The sequence below is a fragment of the Equus quagga genome, chromosome 8 (genome assembly GCF_021613505.1).
Source record: "Equus quagga isolate Etosha38 chromosome 8, UCLA_HA_Equagga_1.0, whole genome shotgun sequence".
Taxonomy (NCBI): Eukaryota; Metazoa; Chordata; class Mammalia; order Perissodactyla; family Equidae; genus Equus; species Equus quagga.
In genome coordinates this window covers 117,951,448-117,970,018 of record NC_060274.1, presented here as the reverse complement: position 1 = coordinate 117,970,018, position 18,571 = coordinate 117,951,448, and the positions used below count along the sequence as shown (strand labels likewise).

General features: G+C 43.5%; 1 protein-coding gene across 5 annotated transcripts in view; it reads left to right on the top strand.

The window, feature by feature from the left end:
* Positions 1 to 3,150: 3,150 nt before the first annotated feature.
* Positions 3,151 to 18,571, top strand: part of SLC37A3 (solute carrier family 37 member 3) — a 41,564-nt gene continuing 26,143 nt past the window's right edge. For 2 of the 5 annotated variants that reach the window (XM_046669877.1, XM_046669873.1), the window contains exons 1-4: positions 3,155 to 3,313; positions 11,107 to 11,268; positions 12,505 to 12,613; positions 17,919 to 18,011. In XM_046669877.1, coding sequence (XP_046525833.1) covers positions 11,180 to 11,268; positions 12,505 to 12,613; positions 17,919 to 18,011 — 291 coding nt within the window. In that variant the 5' untranslated portion in view covers positions 3,155 to 3,313; positions 11,107 to 11,179. The other 3 variants (XM_046669875.1, XM_046669874.1, XM_046669876.1) reach the window with 3 other exon arrangements.

Here is an 18,571-nt window from a genome sequence, read left to right as displayed (position 1 = left end):
CTCTCTCAGAACAAAGGTTAACTTCCAGGTGGGAGGAAACCTAGAGTTTATCAGTCCCCCATGCTGGCAGGGGAAGCACAAAGCTGAGGTGAATATTCCCTATTTTTTTCCCCACAGAGTCTGGAAGAGTTACCGCCTCTCATCTCATAGGGACTAGATTTCCTCCACCATATAGAATGTAACATGTAGGCAGTCAAACTATAGGCACAATATGCAAAACAGAAACATGTGGATTGATAAAATATTTAAATTGGTATAGAGTTTTCACACTGTGAGCTGCATCCTATTAATGAGTCATGAAATCAGTTTTAGTGGGTTGCAACCAGCATTTTTACAGAAGAGATTAGGGTAAAATTTCAGACTGTATCTCATGTCGTAAGGCCAAGTATTGTTTTGTGAAAAGTTTGGGTCAGTTGGATGTATGCGTGTGTGTACTGGGGGTGATGTAAAATGTATTTCTTACTGTGGGTTGAGATCTACAAAGACTGAGAAGCACTGAAATAGAGGCCAGTTTATTCACCATCCAAGAACGTTCCTTTCTATGATTCCTTCAGGGAACCTTTAAAATATGATTTATCTTATCCCAAATTCCGTTTACACATCTTTAGGAACCTCTCTTTTGGGTAAGAAACCCAGTGCTGGTAGGTAGAGCAAAAAAAAAACAAAAGACAGAGCCACAGTCAGCCGTCTGTGACTTGGAAACGAAATGTAGGTCAAGATCCACCACAAATGTAAGGGCAGGGGGCAGGAGATAAAAGGCGTTAGATGTCGATGTCAATGAGGTTAGGTGTCAAAATGTTTTCTTCTTCTCCTTGTGGCTACTGTTAAAGAAAAAAAAAATTCAGCTGACTCACATCCAGCACTTGCAGAGCATCTAAAAGTAGAAATCAAACGATAAAATGTCCAGATGGTTATGGAGGTCCCGGAGAGATTCTGCCTCTCCCTATCCCGACCCTCGGCACCAGACCCTCTCCATCAACATGACTACGAGTGCCAAGAGCATAGCTTGGGCTCTGGGGAAGAAGGCAGTTGACCTGGGTGTGGTGATACGGGTTATATACTTATTTTATACACACACACATACATATATGTATATATACACACATATATTTCACAATATATATATTTTACTATTTTAGCCATTTTTTTTCAAAGATTGGCACCTGAGCTAACATCTGTTGCTAATCTTTTTCTTCTTCTTCTCAAAGTCCCCCAGCACATAGTTGTATATTCTAGTTGTGAGTGCCTCTGGTTGTGCCATGTGGGACGCCGCCTCAGCATGGCTTGATGAGCGGTGCCACATCCGCGCCAAGGATCCGAATCAGGGGAATCCCGGGCCCTGAAGTGGAGTGTGCAAACTTAACAACTTGGCCATGGGGCGGCCCCTATTTTAGCCATTTTTAAGTGTACCGTTCAATAGTATTAAATATAGTCATATTGTTGCGCAACCATCACCACCATCCATCTCCAGAACTTTTCATCATCCCCTGCTGAAACTCTATATCCATTAAACAGTTACTCCCATTTCCCCCTCCCCCAGCCCGTGGTAACCACTATTCTCCTTTCTGTCCCTATGAATGTGATTTATATATATATTTTAAACCAGATGTTTATTTATTTATTTATTTTTGGTGAGGAAGATTGGCCCTGAGCTAACATCTGTGATATCTTCGTCTATTTTATGCCCAATACCGCCACAACGTGGCTTGAGGAGCAGTGCTAGGTCTGTGCAGGATGGGGATCCCTGAACCCCTGCCTGTCCCCCTCCTCCCAAGCAGAGCGGGTGAACTTAACCACTACTCTACCAGGACGGCCCCCACAATACATTTTTTAAAATAAAAGTGAAACATTTGGCTGATTTATTGTTACTCACCCTGATATCACATTTCCCTAGCCACACACACCCTCAGGCAACTGGAAATAAAAGTACCACTGTGTTGTGCAAAGGCAGATACAAATTAAAAATAAGAGGCTTAATTCTCCCTGTTGAAAGTAAGGGGAGAGATACCCTCCTCCCTTTTCTTTCAATATTTCTTTCTCTTTCCTTTTCAAATATATGTATATCTTTATAATGGCTAAATAACCTCGGGCAGTCTCCCAGCTCAGGAATGTTTCCTCCAGGCCCTGGCAGCCATCTTTCGAAATGCAAACATCCAGGGAGATAGTGCCCCTGACTCCCAGTTCCTGTGGGAGGGGAGCCTAACTTCTGTGCATGCCTTGCTCCAATTTGCAAAACTCTCTCTTGTCTTAAAGATATGAGAAGTTTGTTTCTCTCCTGGATAAGCCAACACAGGTCGTTTCCCCAGTCACTGTGATAAAGTTAGGACAAACTATGTGTAACAGAGTGTCCAGTCAAGTCCTCTCATCTGAGGACTAGTGACTGTTTATCTTGAGAACATGCATGTAATGGATTGTGTCTCCTTGGCTATACGAGGGGGCAATCTCTTAGTGCATCGCCAGCGACGTGCATCACGTTCTGGTTTAAAGCTTTTTCGATAATAAAACTGTTTTCTAATCTACTACCTTTGTGGAGAGGTTTTCTGGGTTAGGAGAAGTTTTTTTTTTTTTTTTTACATTATATTTCCCCAGCAGTTGAAAGAGCCCAGTAGGGCATAGGACCCCTGTTCAGCCTTGTGCGTTCTAAGGCCTTTAATTTTTGCTTGAGGCTGCCAGGATCTTAACATTCATTTGTTTGTTTGGGTGGGGAGAACAGTGAACGATACTGGCAGACTAACGGCCCTGTCTTTACCGGCCACTGTCTTGAATTAAACAAAATCTAAAGCTTACGCCCTCACGGCAGGTCCGTAGCACACTTAGCAGCACGTTACTTTCTATAAAAGCAAAGAGCGAATAAAGCTTTTTTGAAAAAAGATACTCTATACATCATTTCTCCCCAGATTATGTCTTATCCTCCCTCATTGCCTTTTTCCTAACATTTCCGGCCGGTGTTCCCACCCTTCCCCAGTAGCCGGGTCCACAGAGGCCTTCGCCCTGCCATCCCCTCCCACTCCCTCTCACTCTGGCCCGCTCTCACCTCCCGCAGATGAAGCCGCGCGGTCGGACTACAATCCCCAGCATGCCGCGGGGACGGGCGGATCACGTGAGCGCCCGGAAACCCTGGCCGCCGCGCGGTGGGTGAGGTGGCGACGGGGGCGGCGCGCAGCGCAGCGGAGCCGAGCGAGCGGAGTCGGGGATCGGAGCGCGGCGATCACTGTGGGTCTCGGGTGCGCGAGCCGCGGCGCGTGGGCCCCGAGCCGAAAAGGACCGAAACCCGGCTTGCGGCGGCGCGTGGGGCCGCCGCACGGGAGGGCAGGTCCGAGGGGCTTCCAGGGAAGGGGAGGGCGATGCGGAGATGCAGATGGTGGCGTCCGGTGGGTGTGGCGCCGCGGGCAGGGCCGGCCGCCGGCTGCTCACTCCCTCCGCCCCGGGCCTGGCTCCTCGGCCCCCCGGTGCTGCGGGGCCTAGGGGGGCCGGCAAGGACCGCAGCGGGAGGAGAGCGGGAAGATCCGGGAGGACTCCGGGGGAAGCTGGCGGCCGGGCCCGCGCCAGCGCGGCGGCGGGGGCTTTGTGCAAGAAAAGAGCTTGTAGTGTAGACCAGGGGAAGGGATACTTTTCAGGTGTGGTGGGGAAGCTTTTGGAAAGGATGTACTGAGGCCAAAGAGGGAGAAGGGTCTTCGGAAATAACTGGGTTTTGCTTTTTGGTAACTACCCATGGTCTCAGTCAAGGAAGTTGGTCAGATTGCTTATTCGTCATTCCCTCAGGATTCTTATCTACAGAACGTGGTCTGTTTATTCTCACTTTTGACAGGGAGTAATGGGAATGTGTGCACAGGGTTTTCGTGTTTTCCTGAAATACAAGACTGTAGTTGATCTCGTGGTAACTTTTACTGAAATGTTCTTAGGGAGAAGAATATGTTCCTGGGGTGAGCAAAATGTGACTCTTAATTGCCACCTTCTTTCTTCAGTGTCTTGGTGCTGAATTCTTTCTTTCCCATTTGTTGGATGTTTACTGTGTGCCAGCCTCTTTGCTAGGAACTCTCTATAAATGATCTTATTTAATCCTTAAATGAGGAAATTGAGGCTCAAAGAAGTTAAGTGGAGGGTCTTGGATTCCAACTAGAACTTTAACGCCTTTTTGTGGGCTACACGTGGCTTCAGATGACTTCATTCTTCTCTTAACCTTTAATTTCCGGTGTCTGCCCTAGAAAATAATCCTGAAACAATACTTTTATAAAATTCAAGTTGATGCCGGGTCTTGTTGCTCACCAGCTGTTAGGATCAAGTGTATTATTCATTGTTTCAGGTCCTCATTTGTCCCTTTCATCAGTGATAGTAAAATGTCACAGCAATGACTGTTGGCTTGAGTAGATGTCCTTTGGCTGGGCGAGAGAAAGGTTTTTATCTTGAAAACTAGCGTTTGGAATGTTTTCCAAATAGGTAGGAAGAATGTAGTTTTGGAAACCCTGGAATAAGATGAGAGAATTTTACAGATAAGTGGTAGGTATTCTACATCTGTGGTAATGAAACAATTTAAGAGGAGAGGAAAATTACAGAAAGGCTTGAGTGTTGAATAAAAGGATTTATGTGGTACAGGCAAACAGCTTCCAGTGAGATAATGTGGGATAAAAAGATCCTTGTGTAAGTGTCGAGCATTGGGGGCTAAATTACAACGTACGCAGTATAGTCAAAATAGGTGAGCTCAACTATCTATTTAATATTTTTCCACCTACCTCTTTCTAGTTTGAATACACATAATCTTTTTACTTTGTAAACGTAAAAACTAAAGTCTGGGGGGTTAAGTAATTGCCCATCTACTGCCCTTCTCGTTTGTATAAGAGAACTGCTATTACTAATCAGGTATGTTTTTTTCTATCCTAGATTTATACCTGTAAGTTTAAGGTGAGATATGTCTAATTACTGGGATATTTTATATTTTAACCTCTCCTCTCATACAGTGTAACATGGGGTTTAGGGTGAGGTCTGGGTTTGAATGCTTGCTTCATCTCTTAGGAGATAGTACTTTCTAAAGTCTGTTTGCTCCTCTGTAAGCTGTTGTGAGAACGAAAGGCAATAATGCCTGGCAAGTACCTAGCACAGAGCCTGGCACTTTGAAAGCATTCAGTCTTGGCCTTCAGTCAAGGAATTCATTCCTTCAGAACGTCTTTATTGATCGTTCTAAATGCCCTGCTAGGTGCTGGGGGTGTGCTGTGGACTTAAGACAGAGGAGGCCACTGCGTTTACGGAGCTTACAGGTGAACAGTAAACGTGTAAGCAGTGAAACCAGATCATTAGATTGGGAGAAATGCTGTGAAGGGAGGAAACAGATGAAGACGAGAGAGGTAGTAGCTGAGGGCGACATTTTAGATAGGGCAGTCAGGGCAGGCCGCTCCAGGAGATGACATTTGAGGAGGAGCCAAGAAAAAGAAAGAGCCAGCCATTTGCAGAGAACCAGAAGAGCATGTCAGGCAGTGGAACAGCAATCGCAAAGGCTCAAAGCAAGAAAGGGCTTGGTGGTTTCAAGGACAAGAAAGGGATTAGGTATGGGGGAGGTTGTAGTGAGTGTGGAGGAGTGGTGCTGGTGAGGGTGGGCAGCGAGATGGGCAAAGAGTAGAAAGGAAATGTGCTCCTCATGGTGTGTACTGGCAAAGAACTGGAAATCACCCGGATGGTCGGTTGGAGACTGAAATGTGGGAGCTCTGTAGGTGCACATGTGGGTGAACCTCTGACCTCAGAGAAGTGAGGAAAAAAAGGTGCAGAATGATGTGTGTTGGGTGCTCCCGTTTGTGTATATGGGAGTGTGAGGGGCTACGCCTGGAAGGTATGCACAGGTATAGCTTCTGCAAGAATGCAAAAGAAACTGGTAGGAGCACAGGGTGTCTTGAGAACAGGGAGGGAGATATCACTATATACCCTTTGGTGTCTTTTGAATTTTCTACCTTATGTGTATATTACCTATTGAAAATTAATAAAATAATTAAAACCAAACCCAACCTCTCCAGTCATTGCTCAGGCAGTCCCCTCCTTCGTCCTTACCCTCCTTCCACCAACCCCAGCCGTCAGCTCTCCTGCTCCCTGCCCCTTCGCCTTCCTTCTTTACTACAGAGGGCTGGGGTAGACAGGTTTTGGAGGCTATGGCAAAACCTTTATGTTTTTATCTGAGTCTTGGGAGGCCGTCAGAGCATTTTAAGCAGAGGAATGATAGCTGATTTATATCTTAAGATATCTTTCTGGCTGATGTGTGCGGAATGATGGGGGCTGGAAAAGTAGATGTAGAGATAGTGAACCCTGCAGGAGGCTGTTGCAGTAGGCTTGGTGGGAGGTACAGGTGGTTTATCTTAGTGGTGGCAGTGGGCGTGGAGAGAAGAGGATGGGTTTGGGATATGTTTTGCAGGTAAAAAAGACTGGACTTAGTAAAGGGTTGGATGTAGAAACTGAGAGAAAAGGAGAAATGAAGGGTAAGTCTTAGTTATCTTGGGCAACTTGGAGGAATGGTGGTACCATTTGCTGAAGTGAGGAATGCTGGGGGAGGAATAGGTTTGGAGGGAGGAGATGAAGAATTCTGTTTTAGACACATGGAGGGATAATAAGTGGTATATTGGCCTTATTGTTGGGGACCCTGGAGGGTCTGAGTTAGAGCTATAGATGTGGGAGTCATTGGCGGGAAACCATGGTAGTAGATGAAAGAGGAGAGAGAGAGGTACTGGGAATTTAAAGAGAGGAGTGTGAAATAGTTGTCTTAGAGGTTGACAAAGCAGAATTATTAGGGAAGTTTAGACTTGCCGGGCAGTGTTGCATGCCTTTTGTGGTTTGTGGTTTTGAATCTAAAAAGTGAAATCAGCCTGCTTGTGTGATTTTTTTTCTCTAGCAAAACGCAACTGCTTGGGCACAGGAAAGGAAGACAGAGGCAAGCAAGAAAAAAGGCCTATCAGGGGGATAGTTCTGATTCTAAGTTTGTTAAAGAAGGAAGTGAGGACAAGAGGAGGGTAATGGATAATGGAAAAAAATGGTGAGGTGACTGAATTGGGAGCCTTGCTGAGGTAAAATGACTGTTGGGGGTGAAATTATGAAGGTAAACAGATTTCTGGAAGGAAAGTAGAATGTTTGAAATCTGGTTTGGGAGGTGATGCAACTACTGGTGATGACAAGGATCATGTTTTGACCTTGTGGGTTTTTATTGTGGGGTGGAGGAAGAGATCGGTGGTGAAGAGGACGGGAACTGATGGATGACCCACCTGGATGTTGAAATGAGACAGAAGCCGGGGCGGGGGTGGGGGCACAGTGAGGCAGGAGCTGTCTGCAGGGGGAGGGACCGGAGATCAGTAGATGATGCTTGTGAGGGGCAGTGGGCAGTAAAGCCTGGGGTGTGTGTTTCAGAGAAGCTGGGGTCTTGCAAGGAGGAAGAGTGGTTGTGAGAAGAAAGCTTGCTGCTCCTTGAGAGAGAGACCTCAGAGGAGGCAGGGTTATCTAGGGGTAGGCAGGAGGCCGCTAAGGCAAGAAAGGCAAGGAGCTCTCAGAAGAGCGTAATGATAGAGAGGGTTTATTAACTGCGTATCTCATTTCCAGAGAGCATGGTAAGAAGGATTGGGGTGGAATGAAGCCTGTGTCAGATGAGGTGGATGGGCACAATGGGCATGGGGTGCCAGTTGCTTCAGATGTGCTGTCTCCTTTTCTACCCATCTTTCCCCTTTCTACCTTGTATATTTTCCCGAAATTTTCCTAATACAAGACAACTTTAAATCTTATTATATTTGCGTTGGAATGGACTCTAAATATCTACAGAAAGTGAAAATTTTTTGAGGCCACCCTGATCACGTGGTGGTTAAGTTCACACGTTCTGCTTCTCGGCGGCCGAGGGTTTGCTGGTTCGGATCCCGGGCGCGGGCATGGCACCGCTTGGCAAGCCATGCTGTGGTAGGCGTCACATGTATAAAGTAGAGGAAGATGGGCATGGATGTTAGCTCAGGGCCCGTCTTCCTCAGCAAAAAGAGGACGATTGGCCGTAGATGTTAGCTCAGGGCTAATCTTCCTCAAAAAAAAAAAAAAACGAAAGTGAAAATTTTGTAATGTTTTGTGTTCCAAGGCATTGTTTTGTTAGGGGGAGATTGCCTTCTGTCTGGACAGGTTACATGTGAAGCCATCTTTCATTCAGCATCTGTCGCATGATATGGATTGTTCCATTCTGGAAAATACGTTGTGTGGTTGATCTTCCAGGACCCCAGAAAGCTTCATTACAAATCGGATGAATTAGTGATTATGAACTTGCTTTGAAAAGTAGAATGTGGCTCAGTGATTCTGGATCCTTTCTGAGGGCAAGGATCTTATTTTTAGTAAGTTTTTTTTTTTTAGGAAATTCTTGTTCTTACTTGATCAGTATTCAGTATCCATCAATTGAGAAAATACTAATTGACAAGCTACTGTGAATTCAGAAACACTTCAATGAATTTTGGTTTTATTAATTATAACAGCATTTACATACACTTAAAAAATGTTGGACATTAGTTCAGTCTGTGTTTAGAGCAGGAAAGAAAGTGGTCCTCAGAAAGTAGGATGGGCTTGACGGATTCAGACTCGGCAGAAGCTCTCTGTGCTTCCCCAGGGCCCCAGAGCTCACAGGTGATTAGAAATCACTTCTGTGATGCAGGGGAGGTAAGTGTAAGGCATTATTAATAATTATTCTAATTACATAGGACCAGATGTTGTAATAGTATTCATTTTAAATGGCATTCTGCCAACAGCCAGTGAATGTTTAGAAGTATTTTCCCAATGTACTTATTAAGCCTTTTCTCTCCCATCACTGTAGCTTAGGAAAAGGGGGTTTATTTAGAAACTCAATCCAGATGGTCTCCCACAGCTTGGTAGTCATTTAAAGCCATTAGTATAAACTGTGCAGCCCTGAAATGCACAACCATTTTTGCCAAAGCAATGGAATCCCAATCTGTTGGAGTGTACATTTTTGGAATTATTATCTGATAAATCATAGACTTTCATAACCCATACCCTTTCCTCTCATGAAGTACAGTGTTTTGAGTTGTGAATGTGTTCAATTCAGAGAGCTATGATTTATAAAGAATGGTTAAAGCCTTGGGTTGCTCCACTTGGATTTCACGTTTAATTTGGGGGATGGAGGTAAATTTAGTAGTAACGCTAATAGCTCTTGGTTTTGTAGCCTCCTAGAATTACAGACAGAAAGTTTGCTTAGATTTTGTGAGTGGAATTTTATAGTCTTACTTGGCTCATAATTTTTTTGGTGAGGAAGATTGGCCCTGAGCTAACACTGTGCCAGTCTTCCTGTATTTTGTATGTGGAACACCGCCACAGCATGGCTTGATGAGTGGTGTGTTGGTGCATAGCTGGGATGCGAACCTGTGAACCCCTGGCCGCGGAAGCAGAGCATGTGAACTTAACTACTACGCCACCAGGCTGGCCCCTCATAATTTTGTTAATGTTTTTCAGGAAGAAGGATTAAATGAAATCAGCTACATTTTACTGATGTGGGATTAATCCTAGGCAGATCAGTTGCTAAAATAATTGTCTTAGTACCTAACATACGTTGTTTAGTTTAGTCTCACAACTCTCTGAAGAGACTGGCCGTTTTATAGACTACCATCTGTGATTCATACAGATTGACTTGTAACTAAGGGCTCACAGCCAGTACGTGAAACAACTATAATGTTTGTAGTATAGTTTAACCGCCTCAACTTTGTTCCTTTTATCTAGAAGTTTCAAGAATGGTCTTTTGGCTGGTCTCTCAGCATTTAATGTTTGGGAGATCTACCAAGCTGTGGCTAATGAAAACAGCAGAATGGTGGCAGTTACAGGGAACCCAGCCTTGAGGGCAAAGCCCTGTGATTGCTAATGTTAGTACTGGGAGCTCTTGACTCCCCTACCTTGACTATTGTAGTATATTTATAATACAAGTCATTTTGCTTATTAAATGTTTTTCCTAATATGCAGATAAATTTTAGGACTTTTCCACTGCTGTGGATGTTTCCCTTCCTGATTATAAAAGTAATTTACATGTTTATTGTAGAATTTTTAGGAAACTATATAGAACATTAAAATTACCCATAATCCCACTACCGGAGACAACTAGTATATTCCTTATTTATTTGTGAATATTATGTAAACATAGAGTTGATTGATATATTTGTGTCATCTCCCACTATTTTCACTTGACATTTTCTCATGTTATTAAAAGGCCTTAATTCATCATGTCAAATAATTACTTAGTATTTAGCCATATGGATAGATCATAATTTATTTAATTGTTCCCCTCCTTGCATGTTTAGGTTGTTTCTGCAGACTCATAACTGGAGACGTGACATTTAGATGCTCACGTTATACTTAATCTTGGGTTTCAGAGCGAGGATGCTGTTTTCAGAGAGGATGAAGGAGAGGTGAGGGGAGGTAGTGGAAAGAGATGGCACAAGAGTGGCCTTGGCTCTTTCCCCTATTCTCTTATGACCAACACAAAGTTCTTTTCTTTAATATAAAAAAGCTCCTTTGACACCGAAAACTACCTTTGTTTTTAGACCTGACTGCATCTTTTATTTCTTTAGGAATAGATCCGTGGAAATTGAGTTTTTGTGTCAGAGGCTCTTGATGAACAGGGCCAGGTTGTCTTCCTGGAATGTGCTAATTTTCACTTCCATCAGCGGCGGAGGAGAGTTCAGGAGTCATTAGACCTTGAGCTGCGTTGAGCACAGTCTTTTTTAACTATGCAAACATTTTCTTATCTTAATTAGCATGTCTCAGGTTACTATTGAGATTGGAACTTATATTTGATGAGTTTAATAGCCATTTCATGTCTTCTGAGTCGTCTATTCATTTCCTTTGCTCATTTTTCTGTCAGAACTAGTAATTTTCTTATCAGTTTGTATGAGAGTTCTTTCTATTAGGATGTAATTTTTTGTCAAGGATTTCTTCTTAAAGGACTAGCTACTAGCTATAAAATGTAACTATCAGTCTGGTTTTCTGGTGTCAAATAGCCCATGTGATTTTTTTTTAGGGTCTGATTATATGCTGACTGGTTATAAGTCTAAGTAATTCAGTTTTTTATAATCTGTCTATTTTGAGTAATGTTAATAATGTGTTATGTCTTTCCAGAAAGAAGAAATGATGTAAACCATTCACTATCCAAACTTTAAGGTTGAAGGTGGGAAGGAAGGTCAGGAAGAACATGGGCTGGCCAAATATTTTTCAGAGAGGAACTCTGCTGTCCCGGTTCAGCCATCACCACATCGTCGTTTTCCTGCTCACCTTCTTCAGGTAAGTGGGTTGCTAACTCTGATCTCCTGTTATTTTTGTTTTTTCCTTTTGAGGGAGATATTTATTGCACGGCCAGTGGTTAATGCAGTGATTGGCATGGGCTTATCGTGAAGTAGGCTGTTCCTCCTCTTACTCTTTTTGATAGCTCTGTGCAGGAGTTCTCAAGGGTTATTTTGCCCATATTTGGCAATGTCTGGAGACATTTTTGGTTGTCATGGTGGGGGATGAGGAGCTACTTGCATCTAGGGGGTAGAGACCAGAGATACTGCTAGCCATCCTACAATGCACAGTACAGCTCCCCACAATGGATAATTTGGGGGGCCCCAAATGTCAATAGTGCTGTGGTTGAGAAACCCTGATCTAATATAAAGTCCTTTATTTGTTAAAACGAGGATCGTGAGAGGAAAGGATGTGCATATTCAGGGAAGGCCCTGGGCCTCCTGGAGCAGTAAAGATGGCACGAGACAATTGTGAGCGGCTGGGAACTCACATGAGATCCCTGAGTGTCAGCAGCCCTGAGTAGGCAGCACCGCTGAACCAACGTCCATGTTTTTGGTTCTGTGGCCTTCAGTGGCTCTCTTTAGTGGTCTCTAGATGACATGGACCAGGCTATTTTGGTGTTAGGGGCATGTTATTCATAACCTTGTGACTCAACTATTTTGATTATTTCTTCTGAGTAGATTTTGTTTATTATTAATCTTTATTGAAGGCACCACAAATGATGATGATTTTTTTTTTAAGGCAGAAACTAGGAAAATGGTTCTCTAGTTATGTGAGAGTCGATAGGCAATTTTGGGCGCTTGGTTTAGGGGATATCCATTTGTAGGGGTTGGGGGAAGCATCAATATGAGGGAAAGACAGGACCCAAGGCAAAAGCTACTGAGTGGCTAGTGCAACGAGTGGCCACTAGTCGCTAAAGACTTAAAATTCTTTACAGAACCGCAACCATGATTTAAAGTGGGTTGGGATCAGTCGTGTCTCCATCTTCTAGGTCCGGGGATAAGTTGTGAGTGAACATGGGGGCGCATATTGAAGAAGACTACTTAATTTTTTCTTTTGCTTAGCAGAGGCTGTTTCAATTGGTAGCTCTTATAAAGCAGTGCTTTTTCCTTCTTTTTTTTTTTTTAAAGAGAAGAATTCTAAAGTTGAATAAAACAGACGGGAATATATCTGTGAGTTTATTGAATGTCGTTTTCTTTGCTGTTCCTTCAGCTGTGTTTCTTCCCTCTTTTGTAGTTATTCGTTGCTCCACGCGTCAAGAAAAACTTTTAGCAATGTCAAGGTCAGCATCTCTAAGCAGTGGACCCCAAGTGCTCTTAACAAATCAGTTGAACTGCCTGTAGAGGTGAGCAGAACAGTGCTGGGATGGGCTTAAGAAGGGAACCGCGCCCACCCCTAAATTCTTCAGTTCTGTTTTGTTTGTTCATCCACTTAGGACTCTGAAATGGCTTACTGTTTCCTATGGCCTAAAGTCCAACTTTCTGCCCGATTTTTTAGCTTGCCCTGATTCAGGCCTGTTTTACCATTCCAGCCAGCGTATTTCTCACTGTTTGGAAGACACACAATTCTGGCTGGGCTGTTTTTTTTGTTGAGTTTCACAAGTAGTGTGCTCCTTTCTGCCTTTGAGATTTTGCTCATAATCTTTTGTATCCTCTTTCTCCGTCTTTCCACCCATCTCAATTTTGCTTTTCCCTTTGTGTCAAGATAAAAATACCACTTTTTCTATTAAATAGATTTTTTCCAGCTTCTGCTGATTTTCCTTCAGAACCGTGCACATTGTGTGTTACATAGTTTAATGTCTCGGTATTTACATACTTTCTAATGGGTTCATTTGTTTGTATCTTGCTTAGGAGTCTTGAAGTCAGGGAGTGTGTATCCGAGTTCCTTGTATTCATTGTGGACCAAGTAAATTCTCTGATGACTGTTTGGAATGGGGATGCTATTCCTTATAGTACCCCATCTCAATACACAAATCCACTCCATTCAATCTTTACCACATTATTCGAGTTCTACATATGGAATTATGGGTATATATTAATACTCTTAGCATGTTTTTTATTTCTTAAAAATTATTTCCCCTATTTGGACCAATTCAAAGTTGACAGAGATTTGAAGGTTGTATAAATATCCCCCCAAAATGTAAATAAGTTATTCAGTCAATTGCTTATTGAGGATCTGTCTTGCATAAACACTGTTCTAGGCACTGAAGATACGAAAAAAAAAAAGGGCCTGTCCTCAAGGAGCTTACATTCTAGTGGAGATGCTCTTGAACAATTTTTCTTAAATTTAAGTTATCGGGAACTTGTAAAAGGAAAGGTGTTAAGGGTAGAGGGCTAAATTTCAGACTGAGTCTTGACTCACTGTGCTGTGTGCACAGTGAGTGTGTCTAAATGATCCTTAACTGACTTGTCACAAACCTTTCAGATGGGGTGGCCTTAGAGAGGTCATGCGCCTAACCTCGCAGCCAGGATAAAATCTTTCTTTGTCATTATTGAAGGATGGCCACCCAGCTTCTGTTTTAACTCTTGTAGGGAGAAGGAACTCCCTGTTTTCTCAGGTGGGCAATTCCATTTTTACTCAACTCTCGTTGTTGGGAAGCTCTTTCTTATATTGAGGTAGAAGTGTTCTGCAGTTTAATTTTGATCTTGGGTTTTATCCTGGGCCGTGCTTACTAAGTCGATTCCTGCTGCATGAGAGCCTGTTGACTATTTGAAGGAAACCTGTCTCCCTAAGTTTCTCTCATTGAGGCCCAACATCCCTGGTCCTTCACCTGTAGTTTAGTGATACCGAGCACTAACTGTGGTGTTTCAGGTACAGTCTGACCAATGTATAGAACAGTAGGATTTGAGTTAGGCAGTAAATGTCTGGTTATACTGCCTAAGGCTGCCTTTGCTGTTTCGGTGACTGAGTTGGGGATCCCCAGGACCACCCCCAGGTTTGATGATTCACTAAGAGGACTCATCATATAGTCATACGCACAGCTATGGTTTGTTACAGTGAAAGGATACAGAGCAGAATCAGCAAAGAGGCAAAAAAGTGGGGCAAATTCTGGAGGCACCCAGGTGGAGCTTCCCGGAGTGCTCTCCCGGTGGAGTCCCATAGGACGTGCTTAGTTCCTCCAGCAACGAGTTGTGACAACACGTGTGAAATGTTGTCTACCAGGGAAGCTTATGAGAGACTCAGTGCCCAGGGTTTTTACTGGGGGCTGGTACCCTTTACCTGGCATGTACCAAAATTCCAGACTCCCAGAAGGAAAGCAGGTGTTCAGCATAAACCCCATTGTTGGTATAACCAGTTTAGGCACAGTGAGCCACTCATAGCAGAGACGGATGGAACCCTCCCGAAATCCAAGTTCCCAGGTCAGCCTTTTTGAAGGAGAGCAGTCTCAGGCCTGCCAGCTTAACTCTTTCCTGCCAGTGACCATGTCACATTATTACCTCTTCTTGGACTTGAGTTAACTTTTCTGCCTAGCTGCTTATTTCCTTACTCTGATTGCTGCCAAAATAGGTTCCACCATTCCGGTTTTTCGGAACTACAGATTAAGTAGTTTGGATGGACTGGTCATATAGATGGCAAGCTCAGACTTGTCCTGGACGTCTTTGTATTTCTGGACCTGTCCTGATGGAGAGCAGTGCTGACTCTCTGTTCCTTTCTTTAGACTTTAAAGTCTAGGTGTTTTCTTTCCTGAAGCCTGTTGCTGGGAGGGGAGTGGCTGGGGTGACGCGTACCTTTCTCTCCTCCTGTGCTTTTGGGTCTGTAACTGTCTGAACTCTAGTTTCCCTTTGAGACTTTCTTGTTCAGAATGGAAAGGTTCTTAGAACCAGAAGATTATTTAGAATTAGTCTGAAAAATGTTTTGTTAATATATTGTTAAACATTTCTTGTGTCCTAAATAGCATCCTTGAAACATATTCATTATAGCTTTCATTTTTATGCATAGCTATCTTAGATACTTTACAAAAAGAACTAAGCAGACATAGTCTCTTTACCTCGAGAATTTATAAGGGATCCCACTGACGTGGATAGACATTAAAAATAGTAAGTGAGCATAACATAAAATCTCTGTTTATAGATAAAAAAAGAGGTAATGGTTAAATCTAATATTTGAGAACAACTTGCCTGAAAGCTATAAACAAAAATTTGTTCTGTTAAATTGAAAAACCTTCCATCTTCAGACGCACAGCCCTTCCATGAGACTAGAGTAAGAATCTGAAGTTCTCTCCGGGAGAAGGAAGCAGGGTTCCGGGTGTTCTCAGCGCTCCAGCGCAGCCTCGCCCTTAGTAGATTCTCACCTGCCCCGATACCACTCACCTTCGGCAGAGGCCCCCTCACCCCGCACATAGGTCTGCTTTACCTCATCCTCCGCTCACCACTTCAGGAAGCTTCCGTGTCAGTTCCCCCACCCCCACGCGTAGCCCTGTGACAGAGCTTCTCACTTAGGAAACCCACACTCTGACCTCGTGTGTGCACATAAGTTCACCCTTCCAGGAAGTGCCCCAACGTGTAGCTGTGGTAGTAGCTTACTCCAGCCCCTCCCCGCACGACACAAGAAAACCCTGCAGACAGACAGGCCAGTACCTTCACGGGATAATCGTGCCTGCGTGCAGCCCGCTCGAGTCACTGTCATGTGTGGGATTTTAGCATGTTAAAGTCATTTCATTGGTGACTTTCATTACTCGCCGGGTGATTCATTCTGTACTCGGACCGTTTTCACCTCCTGGTGTAGTCGTCCCTATCTGAGCTGTGTGATTGAAGTCAGTTTGCTTCACTAGGCTTTCTTCTGTTATCCTATTTTGGAATCTTTTTGTTAGTCCTGCTTTGTTTTTTTAGGTTTGGGTTTTGTTTTGTTTTCTACGTGTTAAGTAGGCAACCCAAAGTATATTTCAGCTGAATCCTGGCAGTGAAGCAGAAGAAAGCTGTTTAAAATCTGTCAGTTCTGGTGAAAGGCAGACGGCAGGGAGTTTGGGTGACTTCCTGAGAGACAAGAAGAGCCCCTGAAGCTTGGAGCCGCTGCTTGAGGCCCCATCTCTAGCCGGCATTGGTGTGTGCCTGGCAGTGCTCAGTCCTGGGTGCTCACGAGCCCGGATGGCGTCAGGGTCAAAGTTTGTGGTCTGAGGGAAAATGTGGCAAAATAATTCTGACTGGGGAAAGAAGGGCCCAGTTGGCTTGTTGAATGCTGATCCATCTCCGCTGTGGGAGCTGCCTGCTTGTCTCTCTTGACAGCAGGATGTGAGGTGGTGTTAGAGGAGAAGACCGATGCTGTAAGCCTGACAGAAGCCAGTCCCAATACTTGACAGTCAGACTTTATTCCTTTTTAATTTGGGGATTTTACTTTCCATTGAAGATTTTTTTATTACTGGTTGTGATTTTTCTCTTTCATATTCTAAAGTTCAAATTTCTTTTCTGTAACAACCCATCTCAGTTACCATTTAGTTTAGCGGTTCTCTAACTTTTTGGTCAGAGGATGCCAAAGAGCTTTTGGTGATAGTGGTTTATACTTCTAGATACTTACTGTTTTAGCAGTTCAAACTGAGAAATTGAAAAATACATTGGTTTTTTTAGTTATTTTTAAATGAATTAAATAAACCCATAACATGTTAACATAAATAACATTTTTTGAAAAATGACTTATTCAAAACAAAATCACTTAGTGAGGAGAGTGGCATTGATTTACATTTTTGCAAATCTCTTCATGTCTGGCTTAATAGAACAAAAGTGGATTTTCATATCCGCCTCTGAATTCAGTCTCTTGCAACATGATCCTTTGAAGTATATGAAGAGAATTTGGCCTTTCACAGACACACGGTGGAAAAGGGAGAAGTATTTTAATAGCTTTTCAGTTAATTGTGGATATTTGTCTTTGATACTACATGAGAATATGACAAGTGGCGATTTCTTAAAGGTTAGTTGTAATGTGGAATCTGAAACTTTATCAATTAACTTTTTATACCCTTACATTAAGAGCCATTGTCTATCTTGTACTTTGAGTGGATCCTGAAGTGACAGGTTCGTCTATTCTTTTTTGAGGAAGTATCCGCCAGATACCCAAATCTGGATAAGTATAGCTTGTCCGTCAATCATTCTTTCAAGTAAGAATGACATTCTAGCTTGCAGCTCACACAACTGCACAAGTGCTTTTCCTCATGACCCCCGTGTGATCCTGGTGTGCAGAGTGCTTCGTGCATGTTCTCCATTGTCACATAGATTATTAGAAATAAGGGTCCTCAGGGGCCAGATTTTATAAAATTAATAATTTTTACTGCTTGACAAATAATTATTGAGCATCTGGCATGTGCCAAAGACATTCTTAAGTGAAACTGGCTTTTTTTTAACTGTGAGTGTGACCACAGAGAACATGATGGTTAATAGTCCCATTTGGTGTAACTGCCTTGATTCATGCTAAGGTGCAGGAGTTTTACCCACCACGGCTTTTGCACCATCAGTGGAAAAGTTAAAGGGAAGAAGCAAATAGTACTTGAGTATTATGCAAATAGTTTTGCATGGTGTGTTTCCTTCTCTACGAAGTGCAGGTTTGCTTTTTGCCACGTCACCAGGTCTCTGTGAGGGTGGGTGGAGGTTGTACGAGAAGGTGCTTCGAGGAGTGGAGAGCACTACAGAAGTGGGCATTTACTTGTCCCTGTGTTGCCGTAGGTCTGGAACAGCAACCATTTGTTTCCCAGTGCGGAGGAAGCCACTCTTTTCCTCGGAACTCTGGACACTATTTTCCTCTTCTCCTATGCTGTGGTAAGTGTTAGAATTCTGGGGTGTTCAAATTGAGGAAAGATGTAAAAGGAAATGGCTCCAAAGCTTAGATAGTTCAAGTTCATAAGGGATTTTGAATTTGCTGCCTGAGGAATGTTCAGTATTGCTGAAGTGTATATTTTGTGTCCTTCCCATCCACCCACCCATCCATTCATTCATTCATCCATTTGACGAATATTTACTGAGCATCTGGCATGTGCCAGGGACTTTTCTAGTCGATGGGAATTCATCAGTGAGCAACACAGGGAAAATCTCTACCTTTGTAAAGCTTATGTTCTTCGGGTGGGAGCTAAGGGAGACAAGCAGTAACACAATGCTATAAATAAGTAAATTACAGAGTGTGTTTGAAGGTGGTAAGTGCTGTGGAGAAAACAAAGCGGGAAAAGGGACTAGATAGCCCCTGGTGGGGGCTGTAATTGAAGTAGGGTGGCTGGGGAAGACCTCGTGTAGGAGGGGGCATTTGAACAAAACCTGCGGTGGGTAAGTCAGGTCCGTGTGACTGGAATAGGGTGGCAGGAAGTGAGGCCAGAGCAGCGCTGGGG